Source organism: Ciconia boyciana, chromosome 3 (genome assembly GCF_034638445.1).
Source record: "Ciconia boyciana chromosome 3, ASM3463844v1, whole genome shotgun sequence".
Taxonomy (NCBI): Eukaryota; Metazoa; Chordata; class Aves; order Ciconiiformes; family Ciconiidae; genus Ciconia; species Ciconia boyciana.
The window spans coordinates 124,359,372-124,383,739 of record NC_132936.1 but is presented as its reverse complement, the minus strand read 5'-3'; the positions used below and the strand labels follow the sequence as shown (position 1 = coordinate 124,383,739).

The window sequence follows — 24,368 nt, the reverse complement described above, 5'->3', positions numbered from 1 at the left end:
AAAACTGCAATTCTGTTCCGCAAAATGTTACGCACGGGCAGTTTTCCAGAAATACATGAGAACAAGCGTGCTGATCACTGGCTACTTGAAATGAAAACCCATGTTTTAAATAAACCTTGCCAAACCACTAAGTGAAAGATTAAATCCATACCTCTACATATATTCTTTTAACCAAAACAAATTTTGTTTTTTTCATCTGACTCCAGCAAGTGAACAGATATAATTTCTTGCTGTGTTCAAACCAGCACTGAAAGAGGAACTCAAATCTCTCCTATTTTTCATCTGACCCTGTTTTGAAAAGAAATGGTGTGGTACATGTAACATTGCTAAACTCTGTTCCAGTGGGTGCTAATAATTAGCGTCATCGGGGCCCTCCCATCCCTCCCTGACATGAATTCAGCAGAGGAACCGTCACATGTGGCAGTGTGGTACAAACCACTATTTTTGCATTAACATCAATTTTTCTATTAACTGTGGTAAGGAATGTTGATTTGGTTACACCAATTCCACTGAAAGCATCTCACAAACGCAACTATGTTACTAATTTCCAGGAAAGACAAATAGCAAACAACTTACTTCCACATCCAACTCCAGAATGTCGGCGGTTCTGTTCAGTAGGGAGCCAATATTGGGCTTTGTTCTTCCAAAGTCTCCGTGCACAAATTCTTTAATGTAGCTAGAAATACTGGTTAAGGAAAGGTGTATTTTACCACAAAGAAATCAAAAGGGGAAAAAAGAAAAAAAAAAAAAAAAAAAAAAAAAGAGTATGGGGAAAAACGCTCAAAGCAAAAATAGTGTCTTTTTCTACTCCTAAGCCTATTTGCAGTGAACGCCCTTGTTAAGCCCATACTCATCTTTAAAAGACTTCCCAATTCTTGGCTTCTGACTCTAGTGCCAAAAACTGCACTATCAACCTGTATTTTCTGTTTTATTCCAGAGTGAGTGGTGACTTTATGACAAGACTGTTAACTTGTAAGTAGCAGCAATCTACAGTATGCATCGCAGTGCATTAAATATTGTGGAAAAGCTTATTTTCTAAGGTGAAAAGTTTTCAGTTAAATTAGAAAAAGCTTAAGTGTGTCTTTAACCCGTACATTTTTATAGCTATCACATACTTTAAAACTATCAGAGTGGTCATCACAAAAATACATACACATGGGTAGCATTTTTGAATGAAAGTGAAGTGAATGAGCTTCACATTCAGAAGTTCTGAATGTGAAGTTCTGGCATAAAAGCAAACATTATGCAGCAACACATGACTGCTGAAGAGCAGGGATTTAGAAACACCGTAGTGATAAAAGCAGGAAACTTCCCATTACCCGAAGTACTCTAATCAGCAAGCTGTTTCGTAAATGCGTTGTGTAATGGCATCTAAGGATACGTTCCTGCTTGAGTCTTCAGATGCAGGCGAAAATGATGCTCGTCTATGTACTCAGATTTCATGGTGTGAATGATGCGACATCTTACAGCCAGAGGCCTTCTGTGAAGAACCCGGAGAGGTGTCTTCTGGTCAAGTTTTAATTCCTGTTACAAGAGGTAACAAAATAAATGAGGAAGGAAATGTGCAACATACTGCACAGATTGTAAGAGTCATATGTATTGTTAACCAATCACATCTTTTTTATATTGTATTATGGTAGTTGAGTAACCTTCTTGAGGCAAGACTAATTTTTTCCACGTTTATCAAAGGAAAAAAGGACAGCCATCTCAAAGGCTAAATGAGAAGGCCTCATATGAGCACAAACTAATGGAATCACAAATGCAGAGGAATAACCTTGAAATCTCCACAGTCCTTTGCTGGAATGACTCCAGGATTTAGAAGCTCACTGAGAGCCTCAGGGCAAACAACAACAACAAAAAAATCCCACCCACAAAATGCTTTGTCTAAAGTACAGCCAACCCCCTAGAAATAAAAGTGCGGAAAAAACCCCCAAAATGAGATTAGATCTCATAACAGTCTCTTAAAAAGTTCATTCCTCGCCCCCTCTTCCCAAATGAGATGCAGCATTTTGAAAGGCAACTTTTCAGGAAGTGAGTGGGCATGCTAAAAAAAGCTTCACAACAGTTGTCTCCCTGAACTGTAATGGCTAAAGCCCTCGCTTTGAGAATGATTTCATGGCCAAGACCCATAGGAAATGGTGCAACACAACAAAAACTGAACACACTTCTCCCTCAGCAGTATCTCTCTGACCAACGTTTGGAGAAAGTTCTCGTTAAGGCAGCGTGCTTCTTCACTGAGCACTTTGTAAGGCCTCTTTGCATTATTTTCCATAGACATTTCAAACTCCTAATTCCTGCAGCTGTGGAAGAATGGCTTTAGAGCTTGCAGAACAAAAGACCTTCTCCGCTCCTTTCAGTTACACCAAACACCATCTAAGGTCAAGAAAGGGGTGCGGGTGCCGGATTTCCTCCTCTGCCATTCACCGCTTTTTATTATTTGGGCTACTGGAAGGTCGACATTATACAACAATTTGTTGTCTTGGCTAACAGCCAGCCAGCTATATTGCTAGCATGACAATGGTGAAGTAAGGAAGGATGAGAAGGGGGAAGGGAGGTATGAAAGTCCCTATAGCAAGAGAAACCCTGATGAAAAAACCCACCAAACACAGAGGAAGAGATATGTCCATGGGTGCATGTATATAAACTCTCTCCTAAGACACCAAGACAGCTACTATATAAATTAGCAAAAAGAGCTACAGATACCTTGATATCATCTAGAAATGTGATATCTTCTTTCTGTATTGCTTTGTCTGTCCATATTAAGGCACTATAGGTCTTTGTCTTCTCCTCTTCACCTTCCTTCATACGACCAATTGCCTCTCTAAACAAAAGAAATTAATTACTCACATAACATAAGCATAATTATATAACGCTGTGAGCAAGAATGCTTGCAAAACTCCCAAAGCATCACTTCGAAATCCCTTGCCAGTGATGATCAATACTGACCTGGTGACAAGCTGTAAATCTCGGACCTGTATTTTGTCTGAAGAGTTATTAATTGTCTGTGATATTTAAAAAAGAATCAGTTAGCAAAACTGCTCAGTTAGAGAAGAGACACATGCTTTATGAGTTCCATGAGGTGCAAATGATTTACCTGCTGAAGTCCCTTCATTTCCTCAGCAGTAAAATGTATTCTACGAGGATTCACAAGCTCAATTGCAAAGGGCCTTCCTGGCAACGTGCACAGTCATAAAACATAAAAACATGTTGTTCTAAATTAACGTTTGAATTTATGCAGTAAGGTTGGAAGGTGTGAAGATTGTCTGCTGTTATGCAAACAGGGATAGGACTTGCGGGTTTAGGGATGTAGCATCAGATGGAAGGAAAGAAACAAGGGACTTTTTTTTTGGCTACTAAACCCCAGTATCAGCAATAAGTGCAAATTACAACTTCCCAGAAGACATCTTGTACAAGTCTGTGCTAATTAAAAAATAAAATAAGGAAAAAAGTTAATTAGCTTATTTTCTGTCACCTACAGCAATGCCCAGGTGCAAGATGATGTTAAATCCCGCTCCCTCAGCTAAACATCTGTTGCAATAGCTGCACTTTCTGTGCTCAGGGCCAGGGATGATCCCCAGTATAAGCAATGCCAAGAACTACACTACAAATCAGACAGTAACTGGAACACATCATTGTTAATTTTTACTTTTTCTTTCCCCTCCTTCTTTGGCCATAGTAGCTTCAGCATATTGGAAAGCAACTGACCTTTATAAAGGACCCAAGTTCAAAAAAAAATATGCCTCCCCACTCCCCAGTGACAGTGAGGCAAAGTGGAAGGACTCAACAGAAAACAAGATAGGAATCAGTCTGCCATAAATGGCTTAAAAATAGGAAGTGAATAAAATAAAATACTCCTAACAAGCTATGCATTTCCATGCATCTGTGCAGCCAAGGACACTGAAAAAGGGCTCCCCTTTCACTGGCTTTTATGAAACTGTTCGGTCTTTGGGAATAAATACATAAATGTCACCAAAATGTTTCCAAGATAAAATTTCAAAGCATGCCTAATCACACACTTATGCACTTAGCATTCAGCAAGATCTGTTAGGGTAGTGCCGGTTAACCATTTTCTTTGTTTCTGTGTTTCACAAGGGATGTTCCAAGCCTTACCATTGCCTAGTGTTCTTACATCCACATCTTCTCTTCCAGAGGAAGAAAAATTAAAGCCTATAACAGATTTGAACAAGGGAGGTGAGATTTTATTTTACATTTTTAATACTCTCTACAGCTTTTAAAAAGTGAACTATTTTCTTTCTCAACTTGTTTGCAAATACACTCTGAAGAGCTATCTTTATAAAATGAAGCCTGCACTGTATTTGAAAAAATCTGGGATAGTTATTGTTTATTGCATCAGGTTCACAAGTTTCCTGAAGAGCACTCCTAGTTCCTTGGCCTGAATGTGACCGTGACAACCCTGAAAATGTCCAAAAAAAAAGCAGTACCATCCTGAAGGAATTCCACTTAGTTAATTTTGTTCATTTCTTACCCAGCTAATTCAAGTCTATGAATAAAATCAAACTGAGCCGTCTTCCTCCAAAACACAACTTTTTATCTTAAATACACGCAATGATTTCCAAAGATTTCAGAGAAATTTCTGCTAGTCACACACACCTGGACAAAAGAGGAAGAAAATTCAAGTCCAAACTGAAAAGTAACCTCTGCGTATTTGTTTTTTTTCATCTTTCAAGCTGCAAAATTGTACTGCTGGGTATTTAGTTTCCTTCGTCATACCCCTTCCACCTTTAAGCTTTGCCTGAAGGAGGAATGGGGGACCAAACCCTGCGCTAGAGGTAACTTTGCGGCTCTATTCCAAAGCGTCTCCGAAAAACCGATGGTTTCAAAATTTTTTCCTCTACAGGGAACATACAGAACGTATAAAGATTTCCTTAGTTTTTATTATCTCTCATTTCTCTGGTCATATTACGGCAAAAGTACAGAACCATCTTCCATGGTCACGAAGGCGTATTTTGGTCATACTATCAGACTTTTCTTAGTTGGGAATGCTCCAGACCCTTAATCATCTTCACAGCCCTTTACTGGACTTGTTCTGGTATGTCCACATCTTTCTTATACTGGGGAGCCCAGAACCGGACCCAGTACTCCAGATGTGTCTCCCCAGTACTGAGTAAAGGGGAAGGAGCACCTCCCTTGACCTACTGGCAATGGTCTTTCTATTCGTTTATATCTCTTCTCAACATTACTGCACATGCTCTTCTGGTAGTCACCTGTGGTAATTCTGCAAGCTGAAATCAGGTGTTACACAGTACCTGGCCTAAAGACATGGTTTGAGGATTTTCCTAGTGTTCAGACTAACATACCCACTGGGAGGAGGGAGGAGAGGAAGGGAAAGTAGCTGTTTTTTCCAAATTAATATTTACTGCGATTTTTCCTTGGGCCTTCTATGTCTCTAATTCCACGTCTAGTACATGACAAATAATGGACAGTGATTATTTCATCTGCGTAATCCCTGGATAAGCATTTAGCTTGTGGAACTCTATGCACCGAAGAAAATAAATTAATCAAGGTAAGAAACATGAAGGGGTCGAAGGCTAGGCAGATATTACGGAACACTGATGGCAAAAACCTTCTTGTAACAAGTCACTTCATGAATTACCAACCGTTAAGTATGGCTAGGCAAAAATACTACCACATAAACCCATAATATTTGCATCATCAGATCAACTGAGGAGATATTTTAGAAGGATAAAAGACACTGCATCAAACAAAGCAGTCATCTAATTACAGATCATAGCTAAAAAAAGTTTACAAGCTTGGAGTTGGAAGGATAAGAGAGGGATAAAGAAACACAGTTTTTTCCATTACGCTCTTGTATTACGTTAGTAGCTACTAAGAAAATATAGCTTAGTAATGATGAAAATTATATATGGTAAAAGATCTCCTAGATACTTACTATCTGCTTTGAATTCTGCCATTAGATGCTCTGAAATCAGTTCTTCCACTGAAGATTCCAGCTTCCGCTCCCCATCAATAATCCAGGGAGTCTGAGGTAAATTCCTTGAATATTTGTTGTATCTTCCTGTAAAAAAACAACTATGCTACCTGTAATCATTCTAAAGCACTGGACAAAAGCTCCAGTATTGAACAGCACAACACATTTAACTTTCATTGGAGCCTTGTAAAAACATTTACAGGCTTAAACTTGTTTTATGGCAAGAGCATTACAGCAACAGTATGAAATGCATGCTGCTGCACCTATGAGAGTTTCAGCATCTGAAGATGGCCAGCTTAAAGGCAGACTCGGAGACCCAGTTGCTGCAGTCATACCTTCAGGTATAAGCTTAGAAACAAAACTCTGTATAGCCTGACACAACTGGGAATGAAAAGCCAGAGGTTCAAGTGCCTAGTCTGAGTCAACTTAATTCCGAATAGAAAAATTATTTTTTTTTAATCAGACCATGGTCTTTAACCAGCCTCCCATATACCAAACTAGTGCTATACATATGCCTGTCCACCAGTGTATGTATGTCCCAAGTGAAGAAGTTCTCACACCCCCCTACATCAAGTAGCTCAGGTTTCAATCCAAGTTCTGCCATTGTCTGAACATTTAACAAAAGAAACCCAAACTAAAATGTTTTGGCTCATTACAGGGAAAACCGTGCGAGCAAAATGTCTCAATAATAAGCTAGTATAAATTTCAAGAACCTTGAAAAGTTGCCACGTAAAGAGATTGCCATCCTCTGACTGATTCCAGTCATAGTCTTGTGTTATGTCACACTAGCATTGCCGACTCCCGTGACATGACTGCTATAAACAAAGAATAAGTCTGACATAGATGACCAAGGTGAGCTTTCTTATTGACAGGTTTTATAAGCAGTGAAAATATGCACAAAAAAAGGAACTAATTCATAAAGAACAATGAGTAACCCCCCTGCACAAACAAGTTTCAGTCTGAAACCTTGCATAGAGAAAATAAAAAAGGAGTTCAAAGTAGCTATGCATGCATGTTATACTGTGCCTCTGTCACCTCAATTTTTTTGGTTTTCAGTATCATATTTTCCTATTTCTAACAATGTTTCCTTCTTGCATTTTGATCTGCAGAAAAACCCACACAAACAAATGGGGAAACTGACTAATACTGTTTCACTGGGGCAAATAATGAAAGTACTATGACTAATCATTCAGAAGTCAGCTTCACACTGCTAAATTCTCTTTCCATAAAATGGAAAAAGGAAAATGATTTTTTTTTTTCCTCTCAACTCCCTATTCTAATAATTTTAGCTTTTGATCTGAACAAGAGTGGGTTAAAAAAAAGCAGAAGGTGTTTCTTGGTTTGACAGCTTCTCCTGAACCTGTTAAAAAAGTTGGGGGGGAAGCATTCGGTGAACACCAAAGATAAGGTCAAGAGGGCAATACCAGCTCTGAAACTGTGCTTACAAATTAAGCACCCATCTCATTTAAACTGCTGTAATAACAAAGGAACTGCGCTGTACTCAATAAATTCTTCTATTCTGGATCTAATTATTCAAAAATTAAAGACAGCATCCTGCCTGAGTTTTTTTTGTTTGCTTTGTTTAGAACAAGCTATAAACTATAAATTGCAAAACCAGTATGAAATCACATACAGAAAGCTAACCCTCTGCCTCTTTCTCCATACAGATGAATTCTGATAAAACCATCCAACAAAGCAACCTAAAATAAAACAGTGTGTTTGGAAAAGGCTAAAAGACACTGGATATCTTGGATGCATGAAAATGTACATCTAACTCTCTAATCAGTAATTAAAAATAAGAAACAGGTATGTATAGGACACCAACTAGCCTGCCATGAGAACATTCACTTTTGCATTTCTTCTTTTCATTTTACGTCTTCCTGTAGTCAGGATTTGTACCATCCCTTTAAAAATCATATGTTGGATTAAAATTGTAGGGTTTCTAAAAACAATATGTTTTGCCTATATTTAAGTAAGTGGTTGCTTATACACAGGACTAGGGGAAGGGTAGATACTCTTGCAGGCAGGTGTTAGAAAAGTTGAATCATCTCAACTCAGGGACACCAAGTGTTGTTGCATTACCTGGCTCACACAATTATTTCAGATGCTATCTCTTGGTTTGGAGGGGGGGAACTAGAAAGAGCTAGGCTTTCTAAAATTTAACCTTTATTAATCCCATTACGATGGGCAGTTTTGGACGGAATAATATGCAGATAAATCCAGATGGTGAAAACCTCTGAATCCAAATCAAAATCCAAGCAAGTGAACAGCACTGCTGGGAGCTTATTTAGTGCAGAAGTGCCTTTCCCAAACCACGCGCTTATCATGAGGGGACATACTACAACTGCAGGATTTGCAGGGATAAAGGTTTTCCGAAGGAGAGAGAGCAAGCTTTGACAACAAGGCAAAATTCTTCATTTCATAAACTGCTCCTGCATAAGCCCGCTTAATGAGCAGGGGCACAAAGAAAGTTGTTTTAAATCTTCACATCATCCTGTGCTGTCTCTAGAAGAGGGAACTCTTCCACCTCTCAAAGCAAAAGAAAAACAATGGCAAGGAAAAGCAGGATCTTCCCAAATATCCAGAAGGGAGGTGTGCACACACTGGGAGCAGCAGAAGTGACATGCTCCCCTCCGGCAGTTCCTAACGCGGGAAGCTGACCTTGGCCCCGAGACAACTGTCTGCAGCTCCCACTCCTCTTCAACCATATTCCACCACACAGTCTCCAAGTTTAAATTCACAATGTAAGAGCAGGCAAATAGTTTTGATTTTAGTATGTTGATCTGTAATTTCTAACTTTTGACAAAATCATGTCTTCAGCAAAGGCAAGTATAATCTCTTACCCTTTCAAACAAAGTCCACTCTTAGATAGAGCTAGATTTGTTTCTTTGCTCCTTATACTTAATTACAGGAATCAACAAATAGCAAGAATCTTCTGGGTCTCGCGGCAGTATTATAAAGTTATGTTTAAGACAACACAGCAGCAAATAAATGGATCACTTTACCAGCCACAAAAACTGCACCGTTATTGCATTGAACTTCCAGAGCAACACAGAGGTTCTTTGGTGAACTTGGAGGACATGGAAAATGCCTGTATAAAAAAAGATTTTAAAAGACTAGTAATACCAGAACATGATGGAGCATCACCATAGCAATAATGGCATGAAAGATGACGACTTCAGTGACACAAAACACAGCTACGGTATAAACTCAGTATTCGCATTAAAAGCTGGAACTCCAAGAAATGGATAAACATTAAGCAAATCAACAACACCGCACTGCAAATACTTTTGTCAATCTGCCATCAAACATTATCGAAGTATAACACTCCAAAGTGTGCTAATAAGATGTACCATACTATAACTATAGCAATAATGAAAGTAAATACTGCATGAAAACTATCTTCAGGATCTATTACTAAATCTTTGCTGGGAATCAAAGAAAAGAGCTGCGAGGATGTAGTGCAATTAAGCACAGTGAACTACAGAGAAAGTGTCTATTGACGTCTTCCCACTGCTTGTGATTTTTACCAAATTACGGCACTTGGTGTTTTTTTTAAAACTCAACTCCTAACATTTTGGAAATATGGGAAAAAGTCTTTCTTGTAAAGAGAAGTTCGCCTTACAAACTCTAAGGTTCAAAATACAGAAGGAAGTTCCATGATTTCTAAATCTCTTCTGTGGTTTTGGGGCTATACATAAAGATTTTTGAATGTAAATAATTGGCAGTACTACAACAAAACTGTTTTCACTTCTAACCGTTCTAAATCGCATGCCAGCCCAGAGGTCTGCAGTGACGTACTGCTGAGAGCGCAGACAGAACTGCATCTCTCTGACCTACAATTTCTCCTCTGTGCAGCTCCTGTGATAATCAACCAATGAAGCACTTTTACTAATGGGAAAAAGACCATCATTTGTGTCATGTCCAGTTTTCCATCCTCTGTGGCTTAATTCAGGCATTTTAAGATTACTCCTTAAATAAAAGATCTGGAATGACATGTTATTACCGGAAGAATAGAAAACGCAACACATTTTAACCAGTAAACTAGCAGAATTTAAACAACCACTACTTACCCACCTAATATTTTCCTCTCCATCCTAATTCTATACAAAAGCACAATACTAAGAACTAGTTTCAGTATATACTTACTTGAGAAAATCCTCTTCTTTTATCTTCTCTAGAGCCTTTAAAACTGCCATTCTAGTGAAAACAGACTGCACAGTGAAATAAAAAAATGAGTCAAGAACTAAGAGAAGCTAAGAAAGGATATGCCTAAGAAAGAAAAAAAAACCCTAAAACACACACACCGTAACGCTTCTCACAATAAAGTTTTTTCACTTGTGTTTTGTGTTTTCTTATACCTAAAAGCAACTCTATATCGGCAAGAACTCACTGTGATCTTAACCCTAACTTCAATAGGGCAACAAAGAACAACAGGTAATTTTGCCAAAATCTATACAAGTAACTTTACTCACAACATGAAAGCAATACAACTAATACAGCTGACAGATTGGAACATAACAGTTATTTAGTCGTAGAACTAAGATTTTTTTCTTAGCTCTTTCTAGAAGACAAGTACAAACAGTAGTATATGTTTCCTCGCTCTGTTTTTACACAGAAAAAAATAACAAGTGCCACTGACTTTCAGCAGGTCTAAAATTACTGTCACGCTTCCAAATAAACCTACTCCGGCTCCTTAGAATATTCAGTTGCTAAGTCTGCCCTTCAGTAAGCTGAAAGAAATGCTAAGCTTATATTTGGAAACTATCTTATTTCAGATTATATACAAAAGCCTGCAAAAGCAAGACCAAAAAAAGTAGTGCTTGGGAGCTCAGGTCTAAATTTGCGATATAGATTAAAAACAGAATCCTAAATCCATGGACAGAAACCTAAACCAGCTTCCCCATTTTCAGGAGTTAAGCGTACCTAAGCCCCAGCTTTTATCTCAGTGACAGGAGGCAGCTAGTTCTTCTGAAAGAGTAGATACCTGTCTATAAAGTTCAAAAGTTCTTTTCTGCAGGCTGAACAAGCCCAGGTTCCTCAGCCTCTCCTCCTAGGGCATGTGATCCAGTCCCTTGACTGTCTTGGTGGCTGCCTGCTGAATTTCCAATTTAATGATGTCTCCTTTGCAAACTGGATTGGGGATTTTGAAAAAACAGTGAAAAATATTGGGTCACTGTTTGGGACAATTTGCTCTAACACAGAGTTCCTGGATGCCTTCAGGAAAGCTGCTCTTTCTCTTTCTAAGCATAAACTAGAGATAATAGCACTTCCTCACAGAACAGATGAGCTGGAAAACCCTCAAACTAGCAGCAGATTTAAACAAGTATCTGCAGCAGATGACACAGAAATTTTCACTCAGAACCCAGTTTTTATACCACTTCTCTGATTAACACAGCCCTTGAAGGTAGCTTCAAGCACAGCTTCTTTGTAAAGATGAACCTCTGACAGCTCTTCAGAGTCGGTATTTTTTCCTTTAGATTTCCCTACATCTTGTTGCCTGTGTGGTTTTAACAGCCAGGCCCTGCTGGTTTAACTCCTTATGGGGTATTTCCCCCCTTTTAAAGGAAAGCAATGCAGCAAGCAGTGAGTTATAACAATACAATCCTTCTAAAAAAAAGACTTGCGTTTATTGGTCAGGTGGAGTAGAGTAGGCAGAATTCCTGGGTCAGACCGCCTCAGCCAAATGTCGGTAGACTCTTCACCAGAAAGAATAAAAGGCCTTGCATAGGCTTCTGATAGAAGTTACTTGTTCTCCTGATCACACCCACTGTCCTACTTATATCAGTTTCTCTCCAACTGTTTTTTTGCTCTTACATGTCCTCTTTTCTGTCAATGATTGTGTGCGTGCTCAGGGCCTGCAACAAGTGGCAAGGTCCCTTTTCTTTCCTTCCCCTGCTCCAGAGGTAGACAGGATTAAAACCATCCTGCATGTATTGTGTCTTTCATTCAGATCAGAGGACATGAAAACTGCAGCGTGATCATCCTCTTTCGGCTGCGGAGTCTCATCTTCACAATGTGACTTATCTGAACTGTTTCACCCACAGAGAGCTTGAAGATCATCTTTTATGCTACTTTTAATGCATGACAATCAAATTCCTAGATCTTAAGGGAGGTATTTACAGAGAACGTTCCTAAAATTATGGCCTTTAGACAGTCTGGAAAATGAATGACCTAAAGAAAAGCACCAAGCGCTTAGTTTTCCTAAGCGGAGAAATGTTAGCTGAATAAAGGAGACAACTTTATTTTCAGAGAACTGAAAACTGGAGAGATTTTTGATGAAGGAAAACCAGACATTAAACACCGACTGAATACCCAGATAAGTTCTTTGTTGTAGCTACCGCTGTGAAATTCTGAATGTCAGAAAAGAAATACAACAATGACGAGATCCTACCTGTTTGTTCTTCGCTGGTTTGAAACAGTCTGGACAGGCTGTGGCTCTAAATACAGAAATGAAAATTAGCTGCTACTCTTACAGAAAAAGAAATAAACAGACAGACAGACTGATAAGCATAGCATGTACATGGTCTTTGTACCAATATGTCCAGTATCTCACTTCCACAGCTTAGCACAGACCAGATTTTAAAATTAAATTTATCCTAAACCACAAATGGCAGAAGGTGTGCGTTGCTTGATCTAGAGAGAAACCACGGACAAAGCTGTGTGAGCCTCTTTTGCTCTGACCAACACAAATGTGTCTCAGCTTTGAGATGGGATGGAAAAGCACACAAGAAGTTTAGCTTTCAGTCCATTCCAATCCTTCTCAATAAAGGTAATGATTAACGTTTAAGTTCTGTGACAGATTTGCTGACATCTTGAAATCTATACTTGCTGTTCTTAGACAAGGCACACTGCAAACTAGAGATTCAAATCGCTGCTTCTGGATAGGAAAATTCAATTTATTACAGAAAAAGTAACCCCAGGTGTTTGATACCATTTGTGCTTCGCCTCTTCAAAAGGAAACTATTGGTTGTTTCACGAAAGTGAAAGCCAAGTCAGTGAAACACTTTTTTCTGAGTACTGTAGAGGAAGTTGCTGTTCCTATTAGTGGATTTCTATGTATGCAGTTAGAGATGATTTCTAGCCTACAACACAATTTATCATTTCTTGGTGGTGCTTTTCAATGCCTCTATAACTACTTTAGACTATAAGGAAGCAGCTCTGACCTCTTGCTGTTTCTATACGAGCAACTTGCCTGGCTAGTTTGTGTCACAAAGCATCACAAATTCCCTCTTCCAGATTTTAAATTATCACCTTACCTTTAAACATAAATCTCCAAATATAAAGTAACAAGAGCCAATTCAATCTTCCGTGTCAAACCAAGGGTCATTTTAGCACACCTACCTACACATAACTGTGTAAGAACAGCTTGAGAGATGAGAAATTGCAGATGCCATACTTGGTAATCCCACCCAAAAGCATGCCTGGAGGATTCTTCTGGGTTGAGACAAGGTCCTACTTTGCTTCCACAAAAAACATGACTGCCATTACTAAAGCTGTGACAATTACCAAATTTACCATATTTACATCAAAACCAAACCATTGCCTCAGAATATGCCCAGAGCCAGCCATTCATGTACGCAGAATGCCTTGACGCCTGAGAAACTACTATGTAATTAAATTAGGTAATATGCTATTACTTCAGAAAAATGTCTCAAAGCTTAATTGCTGTTTAAGTATGCTACAAAGAGAAGGCAAGTAAAGGGATATTGTCAGGTCACACAGAATAAACCTGAGTAGTTGGAATATGGAATGGAACTTCTTTACAGCTTTCACCTCTACAACTATTCCGCTTGGAGCGCTAACATTGGCACCATAACACGCTCGACATCAATATTTTTGAAATGTCACAAAAAGGATGGAAGGATGAGCTGCAACTAAGAGCAGAGGAAGGAAGAGCACTGCAGAAAACAAGAACTGATCAAGTAAAATTAAATAAATAAGAAGAAAAGGGTGCAGGATCCAGAAACTTTTGAGTTTTTACCGGATTGCAGATAACATTGTTTAGAATTGTAGTTTGGCCCTACTACTTTCTCCCCCTTTTGCCCAGTCTTGAAGAAGCTGGAAAGGAAAGATGTTCAGCAAATACTGGTAATCAATTCATCCTAATACCTGGTCTGTCACCAAGCATGCATTCCCTCATCCCCCACCCCAAGACAAATGAAAGATGCAGTTGTTGAAAACCAAAAAGGTGGCAGATTGGGCATTCAAAGATCACAAATTGCCAGAAGGGGTAAAATCAGGGAAATATATAATGGCTGCAAAGGAAATCCTAGTCTCAAGAGATGAAGTCACTATGCAACAGGGAAGTCAGAAATTCTATGCCGAGCCTCTTTCTATGCTAAGACTTAACTTGCAGTAGGAATGCAAGTGATGAAATGAGTGAAACTTTAAGTTTTCCAGGAAGCATCAGCAAACAGGAAGAGTGAACCTAATTATCCAGAATATAGTACTGCTAGATATTGAGAAATCAGATTAAATGGTAGCTAAATTCACAGAAATATTTTGCTTCTTTGTGTACAGCACATGCTCTACTGGGCCAGGCCAAAAACTATGTGTAGTGGCCAGGGAACTTCTGTTTTGATCTACCAGCTAAGTTGGATTAACTCACTTCAAAGCCTTCCCTCCCATCCACATCTCCTATAAGAGCAGGAAAACCTAGGCATGACCTCAAAAGATTCCTCCACCTGCAACTATGTGGTTTGAATTTATTTTTTTAAATGATACGGCTATATTGAAGAGGGTAACGGCTTTGAAAAGGGCTGAAATTGAACAACTTATATGAATGTTCTCCTTCCAGCTCAAATCAAAACTCTGTATGATTTTTTTTTTTAATTGGCTTTAAAGCACAGTATTAACCAGACAGAGATGGCGTAACTTTAAGCTCTGCAACTCTATCTGAATATGAGGAAGTTTAGATGCAGGCCCCCTTCTAGTTTATAAACACTGCATATTCTCATCTGTAGCAAATCCAAAACAACAATGTTGCACAATATTTAGATAAAGATCTTTTGCTATTTATGTAAAAACTTACAGGAAATGGCACTCCTCGTCTGTTTCTGGGTGAGCAAAGACCACGCTAACTTCAAACAAACTCTAAATTTAAAAAAAAAAAAAAAGAAGAAAGAAAAAAGGAAGGTAATACTTTGTTAAACAAACAGGGAGGATATTCTCAAGCATCCTTATTGTAATATTAGGAAAAGAGTAAAGAGGTAGACAAAAGAGAAAGTAACCCATTTATTCTACAAATCATCTAAAGACATTAAAACATGTGCCATAATAGCATTTGCATTTCTGAAGTAACCACAGATGATCTGAGAGCACTTCAAAAACATGAGTGACCTACGCATCATAGATAGCGGTCCCATTTTGCACAGGGGGAACTGAGTCAGAGACAGTGTATGCTCAAAGCCTATTACGGTCACTAAACTTCACAAACCTTCTGGGAGAGCAGTGCATCGCGTGGAATAAAGATAAAAACCCTGTAGTAGTCACCACTGTAAAATTTTGTCAGGGGCTTCATTTGCAATGACTGGATGGCCTTGGGGCAAAGAAAGGCAACATGTCCTAATGGATTGACAGCTAGACCAGAAACTCTAGTGTAATCTCAATTCTACCCCCAATTCCCTCTTTGGCCTTGGGCAAACAACACTCATTACTTCTGTTATTCAGATACCAGAATACCTCAAGAGGGCTATTGAGAAGATTGGCTAATATTCAAGTGCCTTGTAGATAAAGAGCACTAGACAAGTAACTTCTATGGTACAATGATGTCTGGAGTGGCTCAGTGCCTAAATGTTGTAGAGCTTTCGCTAACTTAGTATGTAAGAAGTTTGTTCCTTCTTGGATCATCTTCAGGGTAACTAAGCATTTCTTTCTTCATTAAGATAAAAGGGATGTTTCCATTTAGCACCCCTGGGAAAAGACAATCTGTAATTATTATGGAAGCTGACAAACCAACATACAGGCTAAGTGAATCTCATCCTGGGGTCAGTCCTGTGGCTGATGACAAGTAAAAACTGTAGACTGCCTTGTCCTCAGCAGGAATTTTAGCCACATTTGCAGAAATTTTACATTCAGGATGATGGCGTTTCTGAATTTGTCTGGCAACATCTGAATGTCATATTCAGTCAATGCATTTCAGAAACATTTTAAGAATGTTAGTCAGAGTCTGAAAGTTGAACACAGGGTTTGAAAAAACATTTCTATTGCCTACTTACAGGTATTACAGGTTCCAACATGCCTATCTCTAGTATTCATTAAAGTGAACAAGGACCAGTCTTTCCTCTTTCAGTATGTTTCAGAAATATATTTTATCCATAGAATTTAACATGCTAACAACTTGAACAGTTTATCTCACAGAACAGTAACAGTGTTGGCAGTAATAGGAGAGCAAGGAAGAAATGTGTGAGCATTCCTTAGCCTCTGGAAAACAGAGATCCTGGAAAATAAGAAAACTGAAAAAGTCTCATTGATAAAAGGAGTATGGCAGCCCAAGAGCAAGAGATTTCGCAAAAGACTATGATGGTTTCAGAAGATGCAATGATCTGTGTGTACAAAAATGAAGATTGGACCCCTCAGTATTGAGACCTGGAGAACTCTGGTTAAAAGAACTTCCTCCCTGCTTCCCGCTACAGTGAATATAAGAACAGTGCAACTTGTTTATCTGTTAACGAGGGAAAAAAAGTATATATATTTTTTTTTCCCCTCATATATAAAAGTGTATAAATATATATATACACACACACACAAACACATATGAAAAAAAAGAAAAAAAAACAGAGAGAAAAAAGTGTTTTCTTATTTATACGACACCTTTCCATCAGCAGGAACACCCAACTCTTCTGACAACTGGGGATGAATAATCCACTTATAGGCTTCTTTCAGTTGAACAATGTCATCCTTTGCCAAGGAAAAGCCCAGTTTTCTGAATCACATACACAAAGAAATAATAACTTGCACAGGAGTCTGTCAAAGATAGATACATGACATATAGTATTTCAAGACAAACTTAAGTAACTAGTCCCAGGTAAACAAGCAATGCACAAATAAAAAAGGACAAAAGTACTAAGTATACAGACCGTGGCATGAAAGAATGAAAGGCTGTTCCAAGACCTCCTATAATGGCGCTGAATCTTTGTATTGAATTAACAAAGTGTTGAGGAAACATTAAGGCCAGACCAGGCTTCCAGGCAAGATGCTTCCCAATAAACACATAAGAGTCTGGGCAGGGAGTAGCTGAAGGTGTAGCTACTTGAGCTACAGTCAGCTCAAGCCCATTTAGGACTATGTTGCCCTCTCCCTGCCTCTGGCCATGCATTCCTGCCAGCACTTGCATGCTGACACTACACAGCATGGCAAGTAATACCAGTCCATTGATCCCATTTAAAGCAAACCCTAATCCACCAAAAAAAGTTTTGTTTTTCAGCCAGATCAGTGAGATGATCAGCTCTCCGGGTGGTGACATAAGCACTTATGTCAAGAGAAGAAAGATAGAAGGTACATGCAGATGGAGGCAAGATCCTTCTGATAGTAAATCAACATCTAGTTCAGCTTAAGTAAACTGAGTATCTGGATCCTGCAGGGCAGCACCTGTGCTACTGCTAAGGAGCCTCCTGTCCAGCTTCCAGCCTAAATAATATATTTTTTTGCCCTGTTTCTATTTGTCAGTGGTTTTTTCACTAACATTTAAAAATAGATTCTTTTTTTTCTGTGTAAAAGAACATGCACTGAGGAAACATGCCATAGCTTCATGGTAGATCAAAAATTGCAAAAGTCTTTCCGGAGGCTACCTGGAGAAAAGCTGAGAAAGAGATATGCACAAAAATCCTTTGTTTAAAAAAAAAAACAAATCATTAGACTTATTTTTATTGTTAAAAGGGTGACCTAGTCCTTCATTAAAGGAGGGCATGAACTCCAGTGGGCACAAATTCCTAAAAGGAAAAGACCAGATGACAACCTCAGTTGACCTTGCTGGGACATGCTCAACTACCTCTGTAGGTACAAGACCAGGCCTTGACTCCTGTGTCTTTGCCTACGGAGAGAGAAATTAAAAGGAGCAGACGCCTGTAAGGATACCAGCATATGATTTCAAACCACTCGTTTGGGAACTTACAGAGCAAAGCACATGTCCTCCTATACAATGGCACCAATGGTAGGCTATGTGGGCAATATTTGCCCTACGGGGTCTCATCCTCTCTCAAGCAATTTAATGAAACAATTGCTTTTAAATTAGTCTCAAAGTAGGAAGTCATTCACCACCTTTTAGTCTAGCTTTCTATGATTATCTTGAAATGGTACTTCCAGCCAAGATGGCTTCCACCAAAGACTAGTTCAGTATCCTCAACTAACTTGGAGTCAAGTGGATTTCTTTCCTCTTGCCCACAAAGACAATTTATCTGTTCAAAACAGCTCCAATACGTTCTAAGTTGGCCAGGAATGGGAGTGTCCTGGAGCAAAGAATCAAGTGTTTAAATTGATTTCAAAACAATGAGGTATAAAAAAGAAGAGTCAAAACTAACTTGCACCCACTGCACTATTATCTTTCTTGCTACATACTGACTTTTCACCATTATCTGACCAACAATTTTCAGTCACTATTAACGTAAGCTAAACCTGAAGAGGTCTGTATTCCATTATGTCTTCCGTGTATGAGAAGATTCTGGCTCACAAATGGCATCATGGCACCTCTCAGGACCATTAAGCTAACTCAAAGCTGTATAGTTGGACAGACAGCCTGCACTCCAAGTAGAAATTCCACGTCCTAGCTATAATCACACTATGAGGCAAAAGAGATAACAAATCCCAATTAAGGTCAAACCAGGTGAAAAAAAAAACCAAACAAAACACCAAACCAGCTGCCATCTTATCCTCCATAAGCATCAAGTAAATGGACAACAGTATCATAACAAGACTATAACATCAATTTCTTGCCTGCTCAACATTTATATAGACAAATGGTGTCTATATAAAACAGTTCCTGGCAGACATACAGCAACAGCTATGGACATGAAAAAATTAAAAAAACCAAACAAATAAAATGACAGCACATCCCAGTTATGAATTTCCTTATGATTAGTTTTGAAGGTACAAAGTAAGTTAAAATCTTGGCCAAGGACATAGGAAATGAGTCTACATATTCCACAACTGTAACCTTTACATGAAAGCAACTGTCTTGACCTCAAAAATATAGCATTAATTGTTTGGTTAAAATTTTCTCTTAACATACATGTCTCAGCAGGTCCACTGCATTAAGTGGTTTCTCATTTCTGCTATGCTGGAAAAAAGTTATAGTAAGAGTACCTCTCCTTTCTCTAAATCTGGAGAACTCTCTAATAGAAGTGGTACGAGGGTTGCCAAAAGAAATTACTCACCTCATTTCCTGTTTTACCAGCAGCCAAGCAGCACGCTATAGGTCACCAGCCATGCCCAGGAAGAAGAGAGAAAAAAAAAAAAGGCAAGTGAAATTAAGGCTCAAAACTCCCAACAGTTTGAGAGACTGTTAGCAGAAGGAAAAATGTTTTAAAAACTCAGGACAAAAAAGAAGTATTAGGATTTTAATTTAGCTTTTGCTTTAGAAGTGGAAAGATAGAATTGGTGCTTGTTTTTATTTGTAAGACATCACTTTGCAATTCACCTCAAATCCTATCTGGCTTTAAAAAAAAGATCAGGCTGCATTAAACACACTTTGAAACATGCTATTAACACTGTAACTAGAAAAAGACTCTGACAGCCTGAGTCAAGTGCAACTAGGAGTTATCTACTGTACAGAGAAATGAAAAAAAAAGTGTCTAAATGGATGGTATATCAAAATGATTTGACATATAAATTAAAAAAAAATATTCAAATTCGGTTATCATCCGTTATAAAAAACCATGAAATAAAAGACATACTTGGTCTTATGGTAATCACAAACCCTTTCCCTGAGGATTGCCTCCTTATTTAAAGCACACCACTTAGTTTAGGAGACATAGCCTGAATATGACAAAGCTGAGGAACAGAAGGAATAACTCTAGAAATCAGAGGAAGCTTTTAGTACAAACGCTCAAGTTCACTAACAATTATTTATCACACAGCATATGGAGGAATGGCTGGAAGATGTGATCTGAGAATCATGGGCAGGTTCAACCTTGAATTCCCCTTTTTCATTTCCCAACTGCCCCTCTGTTGCTTTGTGCAGATTCTCTGTGAATACCATCTTCTGCAGCTCCTGATACACTTCTTTGAGCGGAGGTTCCAAGAAGTAATATTTGCCTTACATATGTGACCATAGGATAATTCAGGGACCTCAGGAGGTCTCTATCCAACCTTGTGCTTATAGCAGGATCGGCTATGAAATCAGACAAGGTAGCTCAGTGCTCTATCCAATGAGTTCTTGAAAATATCCAATAATGGAGACTGCACCACTTCTCTGGCCAACCTGCTCTAATGCTTGATTGTCCTCAGTCTGGGCATTGTAAATTCTTCCTCAAACTCTACTCCTCTCCTCTAGCAGCCTTATATATGTAAAGAAACATAATGTAGCAGGCCCCTTAGATGCAACACTGCCCAGGAAAGAAGACCATGAACCATCACTTAGGTGTCCCAGACAACAAATGGAACTCAGCAGTATAAGAATTAACGATGGTTATTAAAAAAGGTCAAAAGCAGAATTAAAATTACCACTGGTATGAAAGGACAATAGAAAAATACAAAAGTAACCACAAAGGAGCAACAGCCATCAAATCAGGGCAACACTAACAGACTTGAACAAAATTTTAAAAATTACCAAGAAATTGATGCCTTCCGAACAACACTGCTTATGCCAAAAGCTTCCAAAAGCACATCTTTCCCAAACTCTGCTCTGGGGAGCCAAACGTTTTAGAAGTGCATCTCTTTGCAGTCTCACTCACTTCTCTTTGTACTGGCATATTGATTCCACAAAATGATCTCTTACTTCAGTGTAGTAATTGTTCAGCGCTTTAGGCTTTAAATTTTGCCTCTGCGTGGGCCAAGAGTGACTGCTATTCTCTGTACCACAATGAAAACATACCTTACTAAACTGAAGTGTATTACAGTTAACCAGAATTTTAACTTTGACCTCAAATGGCCTTTCTATTAGGTCTTTAATTAAGTGGAAAAAAAAAAAAAGTGATGTTGGACACAGATATTCAGAAGACCCGTACAATGTTTCCATTTCAACAGAATGCTTATCAGTACAAAAGCAATTAATAAGAAGAGAAAAACTCCCCTCAAAACTTCCTAAAACAAAACAACAATGACAATAACATTCTCAGTTCTTCTCTAACAACAACAACAAAATACATTAAGACTGGCAGGATGCCACTTAAATTATAGAACCCGTACTGTCAATACACAGCCTGGACACCTAGTCTCACCATCCTCACTGAAGATTAATTCCAAAACCCAAGTTGTTTGGCTTGAAAGAACTACAATTAAAAAACATCAAAATTAGTAGTTTTCAATCTGTGGACTGCAGACTACTAGTAAAGTGTCAGAGAAAGGTGACTCCATATGCTTGTCATACAACCGTATATACATATGCAATGTCCAAAAGAGCTGGTATCTCAAAAGCAGTGAACATCACTGACTTAAATTCTTCAGAATTTTAAATCCCTTCCCTGTCTTTTATTCTTCATATATGGTGCTTCGAGAATAACTTCCCCCCAAACCCTGTCGAAAGAATTACTGTCTATTGTCAAGGAAATAATTCTAATGAAGAGGTATGAAAACATGTATCAAACTTAAAGGAGCAGAGCCAGGATCACATCATCTTTTCATTGATATCAGAAGTAACCACATCATAGATCTCTCTTGCATGCTGACAGAGGAACTCAATCAAAAAAAAGTCTATTATCCTTCCTTTGGTACATCTAAAAGAATGAGGGAATCCTAAAAACAGTACTAGAAATATTAAGGGGAAAGAGGGATGGCGGAGAGAGAACACAAACTTTGTTAGATACATGATACACAAAACAGCACACTACTGAACCAAATAAATACGTTCTATGGATGGAATACTGTTTACTGAAGTTCACTGTGATTCATTATCTGGCATATGTAGACAGTATGAGTAAGACTGCTTCACAAAACACCATGAAGTATATTGTAATCTTGTTTGCATAATAACCTAGATAAAATCATAAATAAAAATAGTTTCCAATTGAAATGCCTTGAACATAATTCTGAACTAGAGACTACGACAACAATAGAACCAGGTCTAGAAATCTGTGTTTTACAAATGCCAATTCAAAAAAAATCTCATGTGCCTTGTTTTAAAGCACACATAGGTTTGGTAGTCAGTCAGGTGGCTAATCTCACTCCTTTCCCCTGTTTTATGGGGGTATAATTACAAAATAGAGAAAACTTCTGCATATAAGTAGCTATGCTAAAATGAGACCACAGGTCAAATTTCATCTCCTCTCTCTTGACTTCAAAACTGAAAGAGAATTAAAGAAATTACTTTTCCCCTTCAATTAAGAGGAAACAATAGATTAGGGTACTGTGAGCACAGAAGCCAAAAGATCCCAAATTCCAAATCACATTCAACCACCAAGCCAGCCAAACCTCTCTACTCCTATGCCTTCATTCCCCTGCTCTGCTCTCTCCCAGCTGTATGTGAAGCAGGGGACCAGATCCCTCTACTTCATAATTACTTTATGTTTGTGAAGTGGTTTGAAAATGAAGAATGCTCATTACAGAGCTCAAGCCTGCAGGGCAATGCTTAACAGCAAATATATTTCTGAAATCCACTAGCTCAGGCACTATATTGATTACAAGCTGCAGGATATTATTCTAATGCTATCTGAGGGATCACAGTGGCAACAGTTGAAATACCATGTGCAATCCCAGCCACAGCATTTTTTCACTGTATTAGAAAAGAGCTTCGAGATGGGGAATTCCATGATGAGGTATACACAGTCCTATGGGGAGTAATGACTACAGATGCTATTTGCATCAATGTCCTTGTAGGAAGTACCAGGATGATGGATCACAACTGAGACTACAGACATAGCTAACAGTCACCCTTTTGAAGGGCATGACTCACTTCATATTCTAATATAGTTGTCTGACATAAACTTGGGACTCCTGTATTTATGATTTATTTTAATCAAATATCCTACTTGTGGAAAGAGGTGATAGCTTCCTTGCATTACAGATACAAATACTATGCAAATGTAAATTTTATGTCCCACTCTTCTTCAGCTCCTATCATACATTTTAGACTTGGCAGGATGACAACTGTCATAATTAAATTACTTGAAGGTAATATTAAAAGGCAGTTTCTGATTTTTTGTTAAAAAGAAGTCAGAGACAATCTGTGTGTCATACAAAAGGTCAATGGGAGGGAGGCTGTCTTTGGGGTGTCCTTTTATGATAAAATTACGTATGTTCTTGTACAGTGCAGTTGAAAGAATTAAAAGCAGATTGTAACAAAAGACCTATTTTCAACACAAAGCATTTTGAGATATTTGAGGTATTTTGACATATTACTTGACATATTACATATTTTGACATATTTTGACATATTACTTGCTGCTTTTCTGGAACTGTAAAACAGGAACTGTTTTTTACCAGTTATGTTTTGAAGTGATAAACGGATAGGTGGTAAATAAACCCCCATGATTTTAAAGAGCTTCCTTCTCCACCATCACCCATTTTCACCCCTTCAGTTAGAGCACAGCTACACAAACAGCTGGTTTAGCATTTGGCAAGACTGAAGCGATGGAATAGAAGGGACAGCAGGAACTTCCTAATGCAGACCTGCTTGCAGATGAACCAAAACTGTTTCCAAAGAGAACAGATCCGGTTTTGGAGCTTCTTACTCACTCATCTCACTCCACCTATTCATTTCTGGTTCCATACCACAACTTTTACTCCCTTGGTTGTACCACTGTGGTATTGTTTGTTTGCTTGAACATAAGGACAAGATACTTTGAATGAAGCAGATGGACAGGTTAAAAATTACATCTCATCCCTTTTATCAAACTAATAATTGATTGCACTTAGAAGACAAAGTTACTATAAAGTAATAAATCTGGGTTTCTACCAACTGCATTTGCCAAGTCAGTTTTCCCAGTCCACACAGTCTCAGTGTATCATCAATATTTCAATCAGCAAGAGGAACTCTCTGAAACAAACTATTATTTTTTTCTTCCATTTACAGCCAAGGCTACCTCAAAAGCAGACAGAAACACTTGTCCTGCTTGTTCAGATTAGCACGAGAACATCACTGAGCTAGAACTGCAATGCAATAACACCCTCTACCGAGGCATTCTGGCAAAGACCCACAAGGAGGGTGAGGAAGAACAGTAACATCAATTTTTTCTTTCCTCACCTCCATCGTTATATAGCTATGCTATGGGCAGAAAAAAAAAAAGAAGTTATTTTTAAGCTAGATAAACTATAGCTGTCAAGC

The 24,368-nt window shown here is 38.5% G+C and overlaps 1 protein-coding gene across 7 annotated transcripts in view; it reads right to left on the bottom strand.

Annotated features, from left to right (window-relative positions):
• PUS10 (pseudouridine synthase 10) overlaps positions 1–24,368 on the bottom strand; it is a 35,805-nt gene that overhangs the window by 4,020 nt on the left and 7,417 nt on the right. For 5 of the 7 annotated variants that reach the window (XM_072857503.1, XM_072857504.1, XM_072857505.1 and 2 more), the window contains exons 5-17: positions 19,324–19,358; positions 16,766–16,877; positions 14,985–15,046; positions 12,345–12,390; positions 10,100–10,164; positions 8,956–9,041; positions 5,912–6,037; positions 4,111–4,167; positions 3,095–3,171; positions 2,947–3,002; positions 2,704–2,821; positions 1,382–1,524; positions 577–676 (exon numbers count right to left, since the gene is read on the bottom strand). In XM_072857503.1, coding sequence (XP_072713604.1) covers positions 577–676; positions 1,382–1,524; positions 2,704–2,821; positions 2,947–3,002; positions 3,095–3,171; positions 4,111–4,167; positions 5,912–6,037; positions 8,956–9,041; positions 10,100–10,164; positions 12,345–12,390; positions 14,985–15,046; positions 16,766–16,877; positions 19,324–19,358 — 1,083 coding nt within the window. Of the gene's footprint in view, positions 1–576; positions 686–1,319; positions 1,525–2,703; positions 2,822–2,946; positions 3,003–3,094; positions 3,172–4,110; positions 4,168–5,911; positions 6,038–8,955; positions 9,042–10,099; positions 10,165–12,344; positions 12,391–14,984; positions 15,047–16,765; positions 16,881–19,323; positions 19,359–24,368 lie in introns of those variants that run through there. The other 2 variants (XR_012041761.1, XM_072857508.1) reach the window with 2 other exon arrangements.